The 15,481-nt window shown below is 38.1% G+C and overlaps 1 protein-coding gene across 1 annotated transcript; it reads left to right on the forward strand.

Moving 5' to 3' along the window:
* Window positions 1-12,040: 12,040 nt before the first annotated feature.
* LOC149237940 (uncharacterized) lies at window positions 12,041-12,679 on the forward strand. The gene is made up of 2 exons (XM_089366890.1): window positions 12,041-12,123; window positions 12,246-12,679. The coding sequence occupies exons 1-2, from the start codon at window positions 12,060-12,062 to the stop codon at window positions 12,473-12,475; spliced, it is 294 nt and encodes a 97-aa protein (XP_089223016.1). The 5' UTR covers window positions 12,041-12,059; the 3' UTR covers window positions 12,476-12,679.
* The last annotated feature ends 2,802 nt before the right edge of the window (window positions 12,680-15,481 follow it).

The raw sequence follows: 15,481 nt of genomic DNA on the forward strand, positions 1-15,481 counted from the left end.
GGAATATGGGCAACATTACGAAAACTCAGCCAATCGACATCTCTGTTAAGCCAAGGATTGTTGAGCATATTCATGTCGGAGTAACTTGTACTCTGGAGGAGATTTAGCTTTATACTGATCTTTTTGCGAATTTCGTGATGTGTTCGCTTGGTCTTATGAAGAGATGCCCGGCATCGATCCTAGTGTCATGGTCCATGAAATACTTACATATCCGAGTGCCAAACCTGTTCGACAACGTCTACGCCCCGTGCACCCCTGAAAGGCTGCAGCTATTAAAATGGAAGTTGAAAAGCTTCTTAAGGCTGGCTTCATTTACACTGTCCCGCTCATAGATTGGGTTTGTAATATTGTCCCTGTGACTAAAAAATAGGGCACTATTAGGGTATGTGTTGATTATCGTGACATTAATCGTGCCTGTCCCAAAGACAACTACCCTACACCTTTCATTGACCAGCTCATTGATGAGTGTGCCGGGAGTGAGATATATTCATTCATGGATGGCTTTTCTGGTTATAACCAAATTAATATCTCACCTGTGGATCAACACAAGACCACCTTTATCTGTCCGTGGGGCACTTTCACTTATAAAAAGCTCCCATTCAGTTTAAAAAATGCCAGTGCGCAATGTATTACATGTTTCATGATATTCAACACATTGTGCAACCTTACCTGGATGACCTTCTCACTCATTCAACAAAATTCCAAGACCATCCAACCCACCTTCGCGAAATATTTCTCCATTGTCGACACTATCGTATCCGTCTTAATCCGCATAAGTGTGTCTTCTGCGTAGAATTTGGCAGAATTCTCAGGTTCATCATCTCCTGGGAGGGTATCTGTCTAGATCCCCTTAAATTCGAAGCCATCATGAATCTCCCTCCCCTTGCTTTTTTGCAGCAATTGCAGAGTCTGCAGGGTAAAGCAAATTTTCTATGACGATTTATTCCGAATTATGCCAAAGTGGCCAAAGGTTATACATGGTTATTAAAGTGGGACACCCCTTTTCTTTGGGATACTGCTGCACAAGAGTCATTCGAGCACCTCAAGGCCCTCCTTGTTTTTGCTCCGTTGTTACATCCCCCTGATTATCACCATGACTACACTCTTTTTTTAGCCACTACAGATACCACCATCGGCATTGTTCTAGTTCAAGAAGATGATGATGGTACTGAGCACGTTGTTTACTACCTCAACCGCAATTTACAAGATACAGAAACTCGATATGCCTACGTTGAGAAGTTGGCATTGGCTGCCATTTGCACCATCCAACGTTTCCACCACTATATATTATTGCGCACCACGAAAATGATTTATGATTGCAACCCAATGACGTACATCTTGTCACGTCAGTTACTGGGGGCAAATACTCAAAGTGGATTGTCATCCTTCAAGAGTTCGACTTGGAGTTCACTACCACCAAGTCTAATAAGTCCCTCGTCTTCGCTGAGTTGCTTTGCTCCCGGCCATCAATTATCGCGCCCTCTCGGTTAGAGGACCATATTCTGGATGAATCTCTATTCTTGATTAGTATGCTCGATCCTTGGTACAGGGATATTATTGTCTATCTTTAGACATCCTCTTTTTGTCTTGATTTGTCCAAGGATGCTCGACGAGGGATTCGCCATCATTCTCAATCTTATCACATTATTGGGGAAACCCTGTATTGTCTTGGCATCGACTCTGTTCTCCACTGATGTTTAACGTTCGAGGAAGCCGAACGAGTTCTAAATGACTGCCATTCTGGTGCCTGTGGTGGTCATATGTCTGGGTATGCTACTGTTCAGAAGATCCTCCATGCTAGTTATTTTTGGCCTTCTATTTTTAAGGATTGTATTCTTTCCGTCCACTCTTGTCATGAGTGCCAAATCTACCAACGAAAGATGTGCGCGCCTCCTGCTCCTTTGCACCCTGTCGTTATCTTCAGTCCTTTTGCCAAATGGGGCATTGATTATATGACCTGTAACCCTCGCTCAACCGGGGGGAATGGGTATATCATCGTTGCCATTGATTATTTCATGAAATGGGGCGAGGAGATGCCTACATTATCCGAGGACGGTCAGACAACAGTGCAATTTTTACTCAGTCATGTCATTTCACAATTCAGAGTCCCTCAGGCTATCGTCACTGATCACAGTAAACATTTCCATAATCATATGATGATTGTGTTAACAACCTAGCTAGGCTTGCAACATGATAGCTCAACACTGTACTATCCTCAGGCCAATGGCCAAGTGGATGTTGTCAACAAAGTTTTAGTCATGATGCTTCAATGCACCATTAGCATGCACAAGTCCAACTGGCATTTGATGTTGTTCTCTACCTTATGGGCCTACCAACTTCAGTGAAGGATGCCACCGGGTTTACCCCGTTCCAATTAGTTTATGGTCTGGAGGCTACCCTTCCGATTGAGTGTGAAATCCCTTCCCTTAAATTAGTCATCGAATTACTCCCCAACACTACTCCGGTAGAAGAACGTCTTCTTTACCTAGAGCTGTTAGACGAGACCTGCCGACTAGCCTCTCTAGCCATTGAATCACAGAAGAAGAGAGTGAAAACTCACTTCGATCATATTGTCATTCCTCATTCTTTCGTTGAAGGAGATTTAGTCCTACTATATGATCAAGAAAATGATAAGCTGGGGGCAGGCAAATTCGAGCCTATGTGGCATGGGCCTTACATTGTGAAACGAGTTTTGCAAAAAGGGGCCTATGAGCTGATCGATTATGAAGGGAACCCTCTAGATAAGCCCCAAAATGGGATTTATCTGAAAAAATATTATGCATGGATCTCATTCATTTGATTTGTACATACGTGTGTTTTCAGCAGGTGTGTTGTGTGTGTGTTTTCATGTCTGGCTTGGTGTGTAGTCATAATTGCCACTTATTGTGTCTTTTTGCTTCTTGTGCAGATGTCTGGTACACCTTACATTGGTTTCATTGATATTGCCTGCCGCAGTACCTGGAACCTTTCTTCTACAGTGTGGGTGATCTAGGATACTCACGGTGAGTTAGTAGATCTTCAAGGTTTTTGTCTGGGTTGCACCACAAACAATGTCACTGAATATAGTGCTATCATTGAATTATTGACCGAGGCTATCAACCTCGATATTCATACATTGGTTGTGAATTTGGATTCTCAGCTTATTTTCCACTAGCTTAACGGGTGTTATTCCATCAGAGAACATCCGATTTTAAGGTTGTATTTATGTGTTAAATTGTTGGAAACAAATTTTGATTTTATTACATATCAACGCATTTCAAGAGGTTTAAACACATTAACTGATGCATTAGAAAATCATGTATTAGACAGACATTTACACAGCATGTAATCAAAATAGTATATGGAAGCATTCAAAACACAATAATGAACCATAGGAATATATATATATATCTTGTGTGGCGCATCGAGGCGCTCAAAAAATAAGTGTATATGTCAAAATAGAGTCTGTGCTCTCCATACATCCGAGACACATGTCTCCCAAAAAATCAGCAGAAAATAAAACCTAGGCATCTACTGCAGTGGGTTATGCTCTCTGTAGCACACCACTGCTCGTGCGACTCGCCTCAAGAGTCTATGCACCCTAGGTATCACCCCTACTGTATGTATCTGATACTCTATGGGGACCTCTTCGACCCCTCTGTAATCAGGGATCCCCTCTGTCAGGCCCTCAAGATTACGGGCCACTGTCTCCACTGAACTACCAGCTGGGGGAACCAAGGCTAGCTCTCTGATGCCTTGTGGATCCCTCCATGCCTCTGGAGCTAGTCCCATAGGCCTCTCTAGTCCCACATCTACAAGTAACATAGGGTACATCATTAAGACATATGCATGAAAAAATCCAAAAAATATCATAAAAGACAAAATACAAAAATAGTGTGATCAAGTGTTTTACCTCCATCGTCCCACTGCTCGCCAGCAGGCAGCTGCATGTCGGGGTCTCCATGAAAATCCATACCTGTGTATGGCCAATCCTTGATGAAGATCGTCTGGCGATCCAGCCACTCTCAGAATAGTGTCCCCCATGACACTGGTCGTCCGCCACCCCCTCCTGGCATGACATGCACCTAGTGAGTGATCCGGGTCTCCCGCGATCTAGGCCTGTCCAAGTCCATGTCCTGTAACTAAATTGTTGGCACTCACTCCAGCATGAGTGGGATCAAGATAGACCCGTAACCAAATTGCTTTGCCTCCCTGCGGCGGGAATGGGTGAGCTGTCTCTTCATGTTAATGGTCACCACTTCCACCTAGTTGTACATGGTTGGGTTGAGGCAATCAAGAGCCAATCGGAGGGGGTCTTTGTCGCCCCGTGTTAGGCTTGGGAGCCCACTACCCTCATCACCATAAATAGAACCAAGCGAAGAACCAAGTCTTCTACTGTGGGAATTGCCAATTTCCTGCTAGTGTTTGATTTACGTGCCCCTAGGCACACTTGTGCTATCAACATGTCCAGTGATTCACCCCCAGTCCACTGGCCCTCTAGAATCAGCCTCTCGCTGTGACGAGACAATCCAATCAGGAAATATATATCCGTAGCATCAAACTCAATGTCTCTGCCCCGGATAATGAACTTCTCGTCTGTTGGGTTCCAAGCACGAATTAGCGACTCTAACAAGTCGGGTTGGGCCCGAATATGCGGAGTGAGAAAAAATTTTAGCAATCCACAAGTGTGTAAAGCATTTCAGCACCCAACATCATTGAACTTTTGCTCATCATTGATATTGTGAGTTCGTTCCTGCCATAAAAATGCCATGTTGCCCTGCATTAAAAAACAATGAATTAGAACTCTTTTCATAAATTTAAATCCATAATTTATAAAAAATTTCAATTTCACGTCGTCATTGTGGCTGTTTTCCAAACAGTGGCAATGACGCAGGGTCAATAGTTCATTTTTCCTACGATCATCACGAGAGTACATCTGTTTCTCGCGATGATCAGGGAGGTGGTGCGTGTTACCACACTTGGTTGTCATGAACTCGAGCGGCTTTTCCACAACAACCAAGAGGCGGACTCGGATTTGAAAATCCACCTAAAACCACCTACCTAACACTAAATTGCATAAAAAACCACTCAAATGCAGTGCAAGGAAGAATGTACTTACTTAGCGAAGGTTTCAGGAGGAACAGTGGACTGATGACGCCAGAATCGACTTGGCAAATTCACTCGGGTTGGTGCTCCAAATGCCCAAAGGTAAAAATGCACAATGTAAATGGTAAAAAATGAATTACCACACCCCTTTTTATAGTAGTTCTTTGAAAAATTAAAAAAAAATTATACTTTAGGGTGTGGGTCTTTTCATTTATATCGCATTTTTAATTAGGGTTTTTTTTAAGGTTTTGATCGTATTTTCCACATATATAATCTATTTATGTTGAATGGGTCTTATGTTTGACGTGTTTTGTGTAGAGCTACAGGTGGCAGGGTTATGTCATACCTTGTATACACTTGGTCCGTATTTTCCAAAAGTATTCTTTAACGCTCTTTTCTAACTTAAAAGACGAAAAGATTGCCAAGTTATTCCTTTTGACTCGTTAAACAAAATAAGAGGCAGCCAGCTTTGAGCTTTTTTTCGAGCGTATAAACACGAAAATATTGTTGGGATTTTATCATTTCGGGTTTGTTATTGGTTACGAAATGACATGCCTTCGATCGTTTTTCTACTATTTCGGATCGAGGTCACTAATGATGAAAAATACTCCTTGATTGTAATGGTCAAGCAGTTCTCTCAAGTATTGTTTTATACTTTTTCGGGCTCGAGACACACAAATCTATGGAAAAGGACCCCCCTGGAGTTTTCTTTTCCGTTTTTTTTTCAAACTCCCTAAACATGAAAAAGACTCCAAGTTTTACCTATGTCGGACTCGTTAAACCCTGATGACATTGGACTCGTCACCATGACGAGACTTGAGCTTCTCCTCCCTAGGGCTTGTTAAACTATTACTAGGTTGGATTCGACCGAAGGTCGAACTTATATTACAAGCATATGCTATCCCCTTCAAGCTTGCTTTCAAAAATAATTGTGTTACTTGCCAGCAATGGTGGGGGAAAATTTGGAAGTTGTCATTAGTTACCTGCAGCAGCCAGTCACCCTTGAACATCGACACTTTTTCTTCTTGTCGGGTTGGGATATCCATACATCATCATTTGGCCTTCTAGGGTTTCTAGGTTTCCATTTAGCCTTATTCCATCTAGTCCATGCTGTCTCCATCAAGCCTCTAATCCCTTGGTACCTGAATGTTGCCACCCTTCGGAGTCGTGTCGCTAACATGTTCAAGAGTATAATCCTTTTGCAGTTCACATCCTTACCTCCTCCTCTGATACTCTGTTTCACCATCTACCACTCGTTCCTTATCTCATGTCGTTGATGGGGGAAACATTATGGCCCTCCTGCGATGGATCGTCTCTTGTCGACATCAGCGCATTTTCCAGGAGACTGATCTAGAGATCCCCTTTGGTACCTTGGAGCTTGCATGCCTCAATGACAAGTTCTTTACGCCTGATGATTGACTTTCATCATTGGTCGTCGATTGGGTGATTCTACTTGTGTTCGACTTCAGCTCATTCTTCACACTTCATGGATTGTACTAGATAGTACCTTGAGAACCATTGGCATTATTGGTGGTTTCTCTCGTGCTTGTTAACGGTTTTCATCATTGACCAGTAATCAAGTGACTTTCTATCATGCTCGACTTCAACACATCTGTTCGAATGGTAGAATTTGTACTATGATCGATTGGGTTTCAAGACCCAGAACTAAGATTACACATGTTCGGGCTGCGTGGATTGGTTCGTGATTACATGACTCTTTGATAGATGGTTGCGACCATACCTTTATCATTATCATGCTCTTACTAGCTGGGTGGCTGCGTCCATACCACAGACCTAGTTCGTATGTATTTTGGATGGTTGCACCCATGCCTAGACTACATGTATTTCACTATCAGAGATATCATCTATACTTGCGCCTGCAAGTTCTTCCAGGAGATGTTCCAATTCAGACAATGTCATAAAGCATTTCACCCCTCCCACTCTCTTGGGCTTCATACTTTAGGGGGCATCTGTTACATAGTAATTTGTCACTGCCTTCACCCCAGTCCTTCTATTATGTCATGTGTCTAGCAAAACATGCTCATATTGAACAAACGCTCTCTTATGTTGCCAATTGACCCACTTTTCCTAAGTTTTCTGCCTCGTCACAAGAATACACTTAATATACGTGACAGACTTCTGTCATAAATAGTCCAGTCATGCCCTCGTCGTAGGAGTACATTTGTTTCCCATGACGATTAGATTTCATGCCCCGGCGTGAGGCTATTTTCTATCTTTAGCGACGGTTTGACTAAATACATTGCTTCCTAGCGATGTCGGCGCCAGAACTTAGTTATCAACCAGCGGCTATCCAGATTTAGTGAATTCGTTCCAACAGTCGGCCTTCTGGATGTCTCTGGACCTGGTTGTTGGGTCAGTTAGGGTTGTCCTTCCCCCTCTGGCATGGTAGTTCCATCTTTTGTGTTGCTTGCCCTGAGGATAAGCTCTCTCTCCCTCATTTCATGGAGACTACTTCTCCTATAAAATCACTCACCATCGCTATCATATGCTAGTTCTTTTGGTTGTACAATGCTGCTGCTACTTTTGAGTTTGATAGATAGTTGGTGTGAGTGTGATAAGTGTGGGATTGCTTTGTAGTTTGCAAGAAGGTGTGGAGTTCCCTTAACCTTGTGTGAAGCTTGTGAATTAGAGAGAGAGATATATTGCTATTTGGGAGACCCATCTTTGAGAGTGAATTATTGAAGGAACACACTGATTGGACCTCTGAGAAGGCTTGCGATGTCAAGACTTGGTTGTAAGCTTGGCTCTTGATTTATTATTAATACAATTAATGATGATTTCCTATGTCTTGTATGCAATTTACTTGATAGCTCATGACTTCTTGACTTTGTGAGTAAATAGATCATTGTTGTTTCTCGGTTACGTGCTCCGTTGTTTCTTTTTGGTGTTTCAAGTTGATCACTCGTTAAGGAGAAGGAAACGGAAGCTGGAGTAGCACAACGGAACTTCATCGACCACCGGCTTGAGGTAGGCCTCCAACAATGACTATTTAAGGGGATCAATTGTTGTTTTGTCCTTGTTGTAACTAGACCCACTCTAGGGCTAGAGGGGTTGCCTCTGTCCACAAAGGGAACACTTTCCTGCATCACATAATGTAATCTAGCTCGATCATACCTATGTAGTTCTTACAACTCTTCTTCCAAAAAATCACCTATCATTGGGTGTGCTATTCCACACAGGAATATATTTTATTACTTAAGAAACTATAGAATAATGATATCAAGTTCAAATCCAAGTAAAATGTGTATCCCTACAAAAAAAATAGGTCCTTCTTGAGGAATTCCTGAAATTCCTTTCATGATTTTCCCATGTTTCTTTGTAGAAAACATAACTGGGCTAGTTAGCTTGCTTACCAACCCTTATTCTTCATAGCTTCTTTCTCGTTCTTCTTGAGTTGGTGTTAAAAAACTAGAAACATAAACATGTGTTTGTGTGTAGTGGTAAAAGGAAATTCCCTTCATTATTGTTGAAAAAAGAAATTTCTTCATCCTACACATTCAAACAATAGAAGAGTATGGCCATTTTCTTTGAAATAGTAGATGCTATAGTTTTTCAAAACAATTTTGATTCAAAGTCTCTCCTCCCTTATTGGAATAAAATTATCCTTCCCACTCATAATTAATAACACATTATGCTTTACTGTGTTCAATCGAGTATTTGTATAGAGCTCAGTTGATTGAATAATTATCAACTTCCATAGTAAGGATTCACATGGAATTATGTTTTCCAATGTCCAAAATGCTTCTTGTGTAAAATGGATAATTAAGTAAAAATCCTTAGCAAGAATTTCCATAAAAAATACCAAGGGAGGAGAGGTGATTTTTTGAAACAAGTTGTAGGATTCACTAAAATCAAAACAAGATCTACCTCAAGATTATTTGCATCAAGATCTAAGGCCAAACATCCACCCATATATTTTCCAACTAAATAAATTGGCCTTGACAATCCATGTCCAAAATATCATTTCAATTTTCCCTCGATAAAAGTCAAAATTCATGTATAACCATTTGATAATTTCGTTAGTTTTAATATCTAGTAAATACCTTTGAGGACAATCCTCAAATTAATCGATAAGTATTTCCCAAAAATATTGCAATGCTATGAGATTGTTAATAGTTCTAGATAAAGCAAAGTGTAGAACTTGAAACATTTCCTCTATTCAATGCCATCAAAACATGGGAGCGTTAGTTGAGTTAGATTTGGTGAGGACAATAACTTTATCTTCATTTATAGGCATTTACTTCACTATTCCTCCATTCATTATCGTGTATATCCCTTGAACATTGTATTGCTCAAACACCCTTGCATGGTTTTCTGAGCACAAATTTCCATGTTGTTGCTCACTAAAACTTCTATGAATGAATCTCGCGTGTTTCAGTTCCTTGATACCATCCAAAAGTGAAAGTAGCGTTATGTAGACACCAAGTTCATCTTCCTCAACCCACTCTATTTTTGCTTCATTCCCATTTCCCACTACAATTGACATAGTATTAAAATTTTCCACATTCTAGGGGGTTACAAACATACTTTCTTCATGACTAGAAGACCTTATACTTTAAACTTCCATAAGGCCTTAAAATGTATCAAATTTAATATCTTTACAAAGATGTGAATTAATGACATTTCCTCTCTCACTAGCACCAAATACATATGGAACATAAATAACATGTAATTGTTCTGTTGTATTTTGTAGTTTACTTTCTTTCCCAATAGTTTAGCCTACATTTTAAATAATTGGAGACTATATACCATTTGAAGCACGAGAATAATATGACCTTTGATTATCATTTTCATACACTCTTGTTGGTAATCTCTCATCCATATATTTCAATGGGTATTCTCTCCTTGATATATTGCTTGCTTGAGAATGCCACCACCCTTGTATGCATCAATGATATAAGTCCAAGAAAGTAATTTCAAATCAAATTGGAGGGTGGCATTGGGAGGTATAGTAGTTTTCATTCGAGAATAACAAAAGGCCAATTCTGGAGGTATCATGAACCATGTATGTTCTCCCTTGTCATGGTAAAAATGCTTTGGTCCAATCCTTTGTTAAATTTGTCTCTTTCTTGGATCAATGGAGAGGTAACAGAGAGATATTTCAATACATGTAGCATAAGGAGATCTAATGTTGATAAAAATAAAACTGGGACCTCTCATTGGATGTGGAGAACCCACTCTTAGTATCACACACTATTCCTTAGAATATGAAATTTAATACTTGTAGCCATACATTTGGTATGAAAATTATTTTGATCATGAGTTGATACAATATTTCCTATCTTGAGTAACGTCTCTATCATACAAAATGGTTGCAATGATGGATTTATTATGGAAGCCAACCGTGACAATGATTCTCCTATGGGTTGCATTTGATGACGATTAAGGAATTTCAAAGAGTTGGTCTAAGTAATACAATAGACACATCCATGAAAACTTGGAAAAACAAGGGGGACCCAAAATGTTAAATGTACAAGGTGAAATTTTTGGGAATTATTGTGGCCGCTACAACACCTCCCTATGTTCAATTTTTTCATCTTCATTTCCTTCTAACCTATCCCCCGTGTAGTACAAAGTTTCAAGTCCCCAATCAAAATTTAGTAATTCTCCTTGATCATATGGAAGTCCTGAAAATCAAAATTAATGTCCTCTTGCTCATATGTGCTATGAGAATCAATTTTCACAACAAAGGTTTATTGGTCATGTGCACTAATAGATTCAATTTTATAAGGATTTATTTCTCTTCTAAATTTGAATCAAAATATTCAGGTTTCTCTAGTCTTTTATCACAAGAGATGGGAGGAGACTTAGGGAAAAATATTCCTAGCTTATCTTTCTTTCTATTCATTCATATTCATTGGATTCTCAAGGCTAAAATAGAATAGAAAATTCCTTAAATTGACATTTAGTTGTCAACAATACCAAAAATGACAAGATATAATAATGTATATCTAGAACCCTACATTAAATATCAATCTATGATTGTAAACTTATAAAACTTTTTGCATTATGTATGCATTCCTAGAGTCCTAAATCACTAGCCTTATTTAATTACAAGGGATTTTTTAATACAATATTCACAAATTTATTTATACAGTCTTACTAGAAACTTTATATGGTATATTACAATTCCACTTTAACTAATTAGAAAACAAATAAAACTTCGACCTGAAACAAACTTATAACAACTCTGATTTAAAGTTAATCAACTAAATGAACTAAATTCAACAACTCTGATTTAAAGTTAATCAACTAAATGAACTAAATTCTGCAGTTGAAATGATTTATTAATTGCTACATAAATTTATTAAATCAATTTGAAATAATAAATCACTACTTGCAGAAATTAAAGTACAATAACTAATAACTTTTGCAAAAAGTAAGCGTCAAATACCATTCCATAAATTAAAATACAACTATAAAAAATAATTGTTGTATAAATTAAGCTACAATCGCAATACCCAAAAGAAAACCAGTTACAACAATCAAGATTAAAACTAGTTACATGAATTCTATTTAAGCATTAAACATCTCCTTTAATTGTAATATAATAAAATAAGTTATGTAACTGAGATGAAATATGCCTACATTTATACAAGCACCAAATATTATAGTACATAGAAACCAAATTTGTTCTAGGTACTGTCTTCTGTCTAAACTTGCAAATATGTCTTGGGGTTTTAGTTTGTGTATTTGAATTTCTAAGTGCGAATATAGTGAGAATTATGCAGCGGATCATGATCGGTTCAAACTGACGTATTGGGGTTTTCCTAAACAAATGCTGTAAACTTCATAAGATAGAATTAATGGCAAAATTTCTATGTGCAATGTGCAAGCAAGAACACATACTAAACAATTTGTAGACTTGGATTGCAGGTCATTGGAGATATTCATTGGTTGTTAACCAAAAAATAAAAGTCTCATTTTTGTGTTATGAACTGAAGCCCTAGAGTATGTGGATAACTGCGGAATTTCTTTGTAAGAATATCCTGAAAAAGTTCTATCCAAGAAAAGCTGGTACAATGAAATTAAAGCCTTGTGGTTCTTGAAAATGTCAAATTAGATTTCCCAGTTGTGGAGTTAATATCTTCCAAAATTTAGGAACCTGACTACATTCATATTGCATGTCTGTATTGCAGAATGGCTCGTTCAGCAGAACCAGCCGACAAAGGTGTATTTCAAACCCAGTTCAAAATATCATGTGAAAGAACCGCATGTGAACGGAAAGGAAGCCAGTATATCTGAGAAGCAAAGCTCAGGGCAGCTGGCTGCGGCCTTTAGTAAGCCGCCTATGCCTCCCCTGTTTGGTCCCTTATTTGTCTTCTCTATTCTGGAGACGCTACTTCATACAGAGAAGAAAAACGAATGATTTTCTACCCTTCTATTTGACTGCAATGGCCCCAAATGCAGCCAACATAAATAATGTATATAGAGTTCAGCTTCTTGCGTAGATATCGATGAGGAACACCTTATTAATTTCTATATGAATCTGTATGTTCTTGAGGGGAGGATCTTGCTTGCTAATGAATATTCTAGTCACAGAAACAAACATTGCAATGGGGTTTGTCTTTCTAAGTCTTGAGTTTAGAGCGAGACGTAAATGTAACTGTACCTTGCATACATTAGTTTCAATAAATAAAAAAACAATGATAACTACAGGATTGTAAAGAAGAATAATGTGAAGAGCGTCAAAATTTTAACGCAGAAGTGCTAGGGTAGCTAGGATAGACAGAGTCGTCCGGTTACAAACATGCTCATGCATTTGGTGTGGCTCTCTCGATTTGCAATTGAAGTTCTGTAAAGCTATCACAGGTGATAGCCATTACCATCAAAAGAGAAAGGTCACTTTGGGAGGAAGAGCTTTAGGATCCTAATGCTGGACCTAGTCTCCCAAAGAGTTCACATACACGTAAAAATGTACAAATCTTCCACATCGTGGCAGAAAGTATCTTGAACAACTGGTTGACACTTTATCTTGAGAAGAGGTTCGACAACTATGTTTATTAGGATTTTTTTGTTGATTGTGGAAATCTTGTATCTTCATATGATATAGGTATTTCCTCTGTTCACCATGGCTGAGTTTGGCAATGTGAAAAATGAGGCAAAGATGCGAGGCCAAATTTCCATAGTGTGTTTATTTTCTGTACATTGGTGCCAAGTTCCATCCTGTGACGCTGTCCTGTATGCATAAATATGCATTTGTTCCTCTACAACTCCAAAATTAATAGATGAAACTAATAAAGGATTCCCGAGTTGAACAGTTGTGCTGTATTCTACGTAAAGCCTAACCCTCTTTGTGAGGAGGGGGGACTAATTAGTGCTTTCAACCTATTGTATTTTTCTTTAACAATTTCATATTGCCACTTAGCAAGAGTTGTTAGATTGAGTTACGCTGGGCAGACATTTATAAATTGTACTTCCAATTTTTATATGCAAAGGCATCGGTCTTAGTAGTAAACCTGGAATTGATCAGGGCAGCGGTATTGATAGTGGTGCTGGAATTTTTATATGGTTGTTGTTGGTAATAGGTGAATTCACAAGTATATTTAAAATCAATTACACGTTTACATTATATCTCATCAACATCTCACAAATGAGAATTTGGACAAAAAATAATCCATGACACTCCAGTTGACTGATAGTAAAACTAGAATTAACATCAGTGTTCTAAGCATCTAGATTTTATCTTGAAATCACGATTTTTTGGCCTAGCTGATGTTTTCCGATTTTTACAGATATTTTGATGGTATCTTGATTTTACCGATGTTTGTCCATTTTTACCTGATATTTTTCCGATTTTTAAGATTTTTTGGTGTTCCCAACCCTTACTAATTTTATCCCATGTCTATGTTAGCAACCATAATTAACCTGAATAGAGTGAAAATATATATCCTTATTTACCTATTATAGCTTAATTACCTACCATATTCTGTTAGACTTATTGTTACCATGGAATTATATTATAGAAGGCATCCTTGCATCTTTATTAGTATTTCAAAACCTTAAACTAAACAATGGCATTTTTCTGTTGTCGTTAAAGATTATAAAGTTTGGAAATGAATTGAAGATAGGGTCTAGCTAAATCTTTGTTGTTAATTGTGTTTAGCTAGGGTTGGAATTATATTATAGATGCTTTTTTTTATGAGTATTTCAAAGATTTAAATTTAGCAATGGCATTTTTCCATTTCATTTAAAGATTATAAAGATTGGAAATTAATTCAATAAAGGGTGTAATTAAATTTTTGTTGTGAATTGGGTTTTAGTTAAGATAAATTGACGAAATGTTGTTGTTTTTTCTATTTCAGTTTTATCTCTTTATGTGTCATGTTGAGTTCATATTTGTTACGATGGAATTATACTAGTAATTGCATCACATGTCGCAAAGGAAACATTGTAAGGCAGTAGCATAGGAAAGAGTAGCATAGAAAAATGAACTTAAATTTTTATGTAATTTTGTTTCTTTATTGGTGTTTCAAAAAAACTTTGAAATTTAAACTTTTCATATTTGAGCTACAAAAGTTAGGAAGGATAGGTGTTTGAAGAATCCCATCAATATCTGCTTTTTTAGAAGTATGTTCATTGATAATGTGTGCTTCTTTGAATGTCTCTAATATGTATTTGTCGACTGCAGAAACCAATACAACTATGTGATCTCTTGTGGTACAGGGGATCTCGGGTTAGTCATGTCTCTTGCCTATTGATTTCTCTAAATGTCATCAGTTGATGTCGCCTAATTGTGAAATTCTCCACATGAATGTTGAATTTTTTTTAGAGTCGAAAACCAATCTCATTAGCTTAATTGTGAAGAATGGGTGATGCAAAATCTAATGAATGGGTGAAATAGGAACAAACATAGAGTCCACGAGGTAGGTAAAAGAAGACTATGGGCTCGCCGCTCCCATCATATGTGCACTACAAGATTGAAATGTCTTCAAGAGAAAGGAGTAGAAATCAAGATATTGCCATAATATATTCCATCATTGATGCACAATCAATTAAGTGAGGTATAAAATAGGTAGCTTATTGTTATGCTAATAATTGATGGTGGGAAAATGGTGGCATGATAAAACGAAGTCTTTCTTCTTGTGTTTACATCTACATTTTGATAGACTCTCAGTTGAGCAAAGTTACTCAAAGAGAAGCAAAACAATTCCTGGGGGAAATGGGGTGCACACAAGGGAAAAGGAAAGGAGCACATCTGCCATTAGTTTATGTTAGGACTTTAAATTAATTCCACTTGATGTGTCAGGGGTTTACTGGAGAAGCTTCCCAGCTAGATGAATTAGAGGACATTCAGATGAATAAAACAATGAGGATAAGGAAGTCAATGGTGAAGATGACAACACGGATGAAGAATATTTAAAGCCAAGAAAGT

The sequence above is a fragment of the Pinus tabuliformis genome, chromosome 8 (genome assembly GCF_031772625.1).
Source record: "Pinus tabuliformis cultivar Carrire ecotype Pingquan chromosome 8, CPIR1, whole genome shotgun sequence".
Classification (NCBI taxonomy): domain Eukaryota; kingdom Viridiplantae; phylum Streptophyta; class Pinopsida; order Pinales; family Pinaceae; genus Pinus; species Pinus tabuliformis.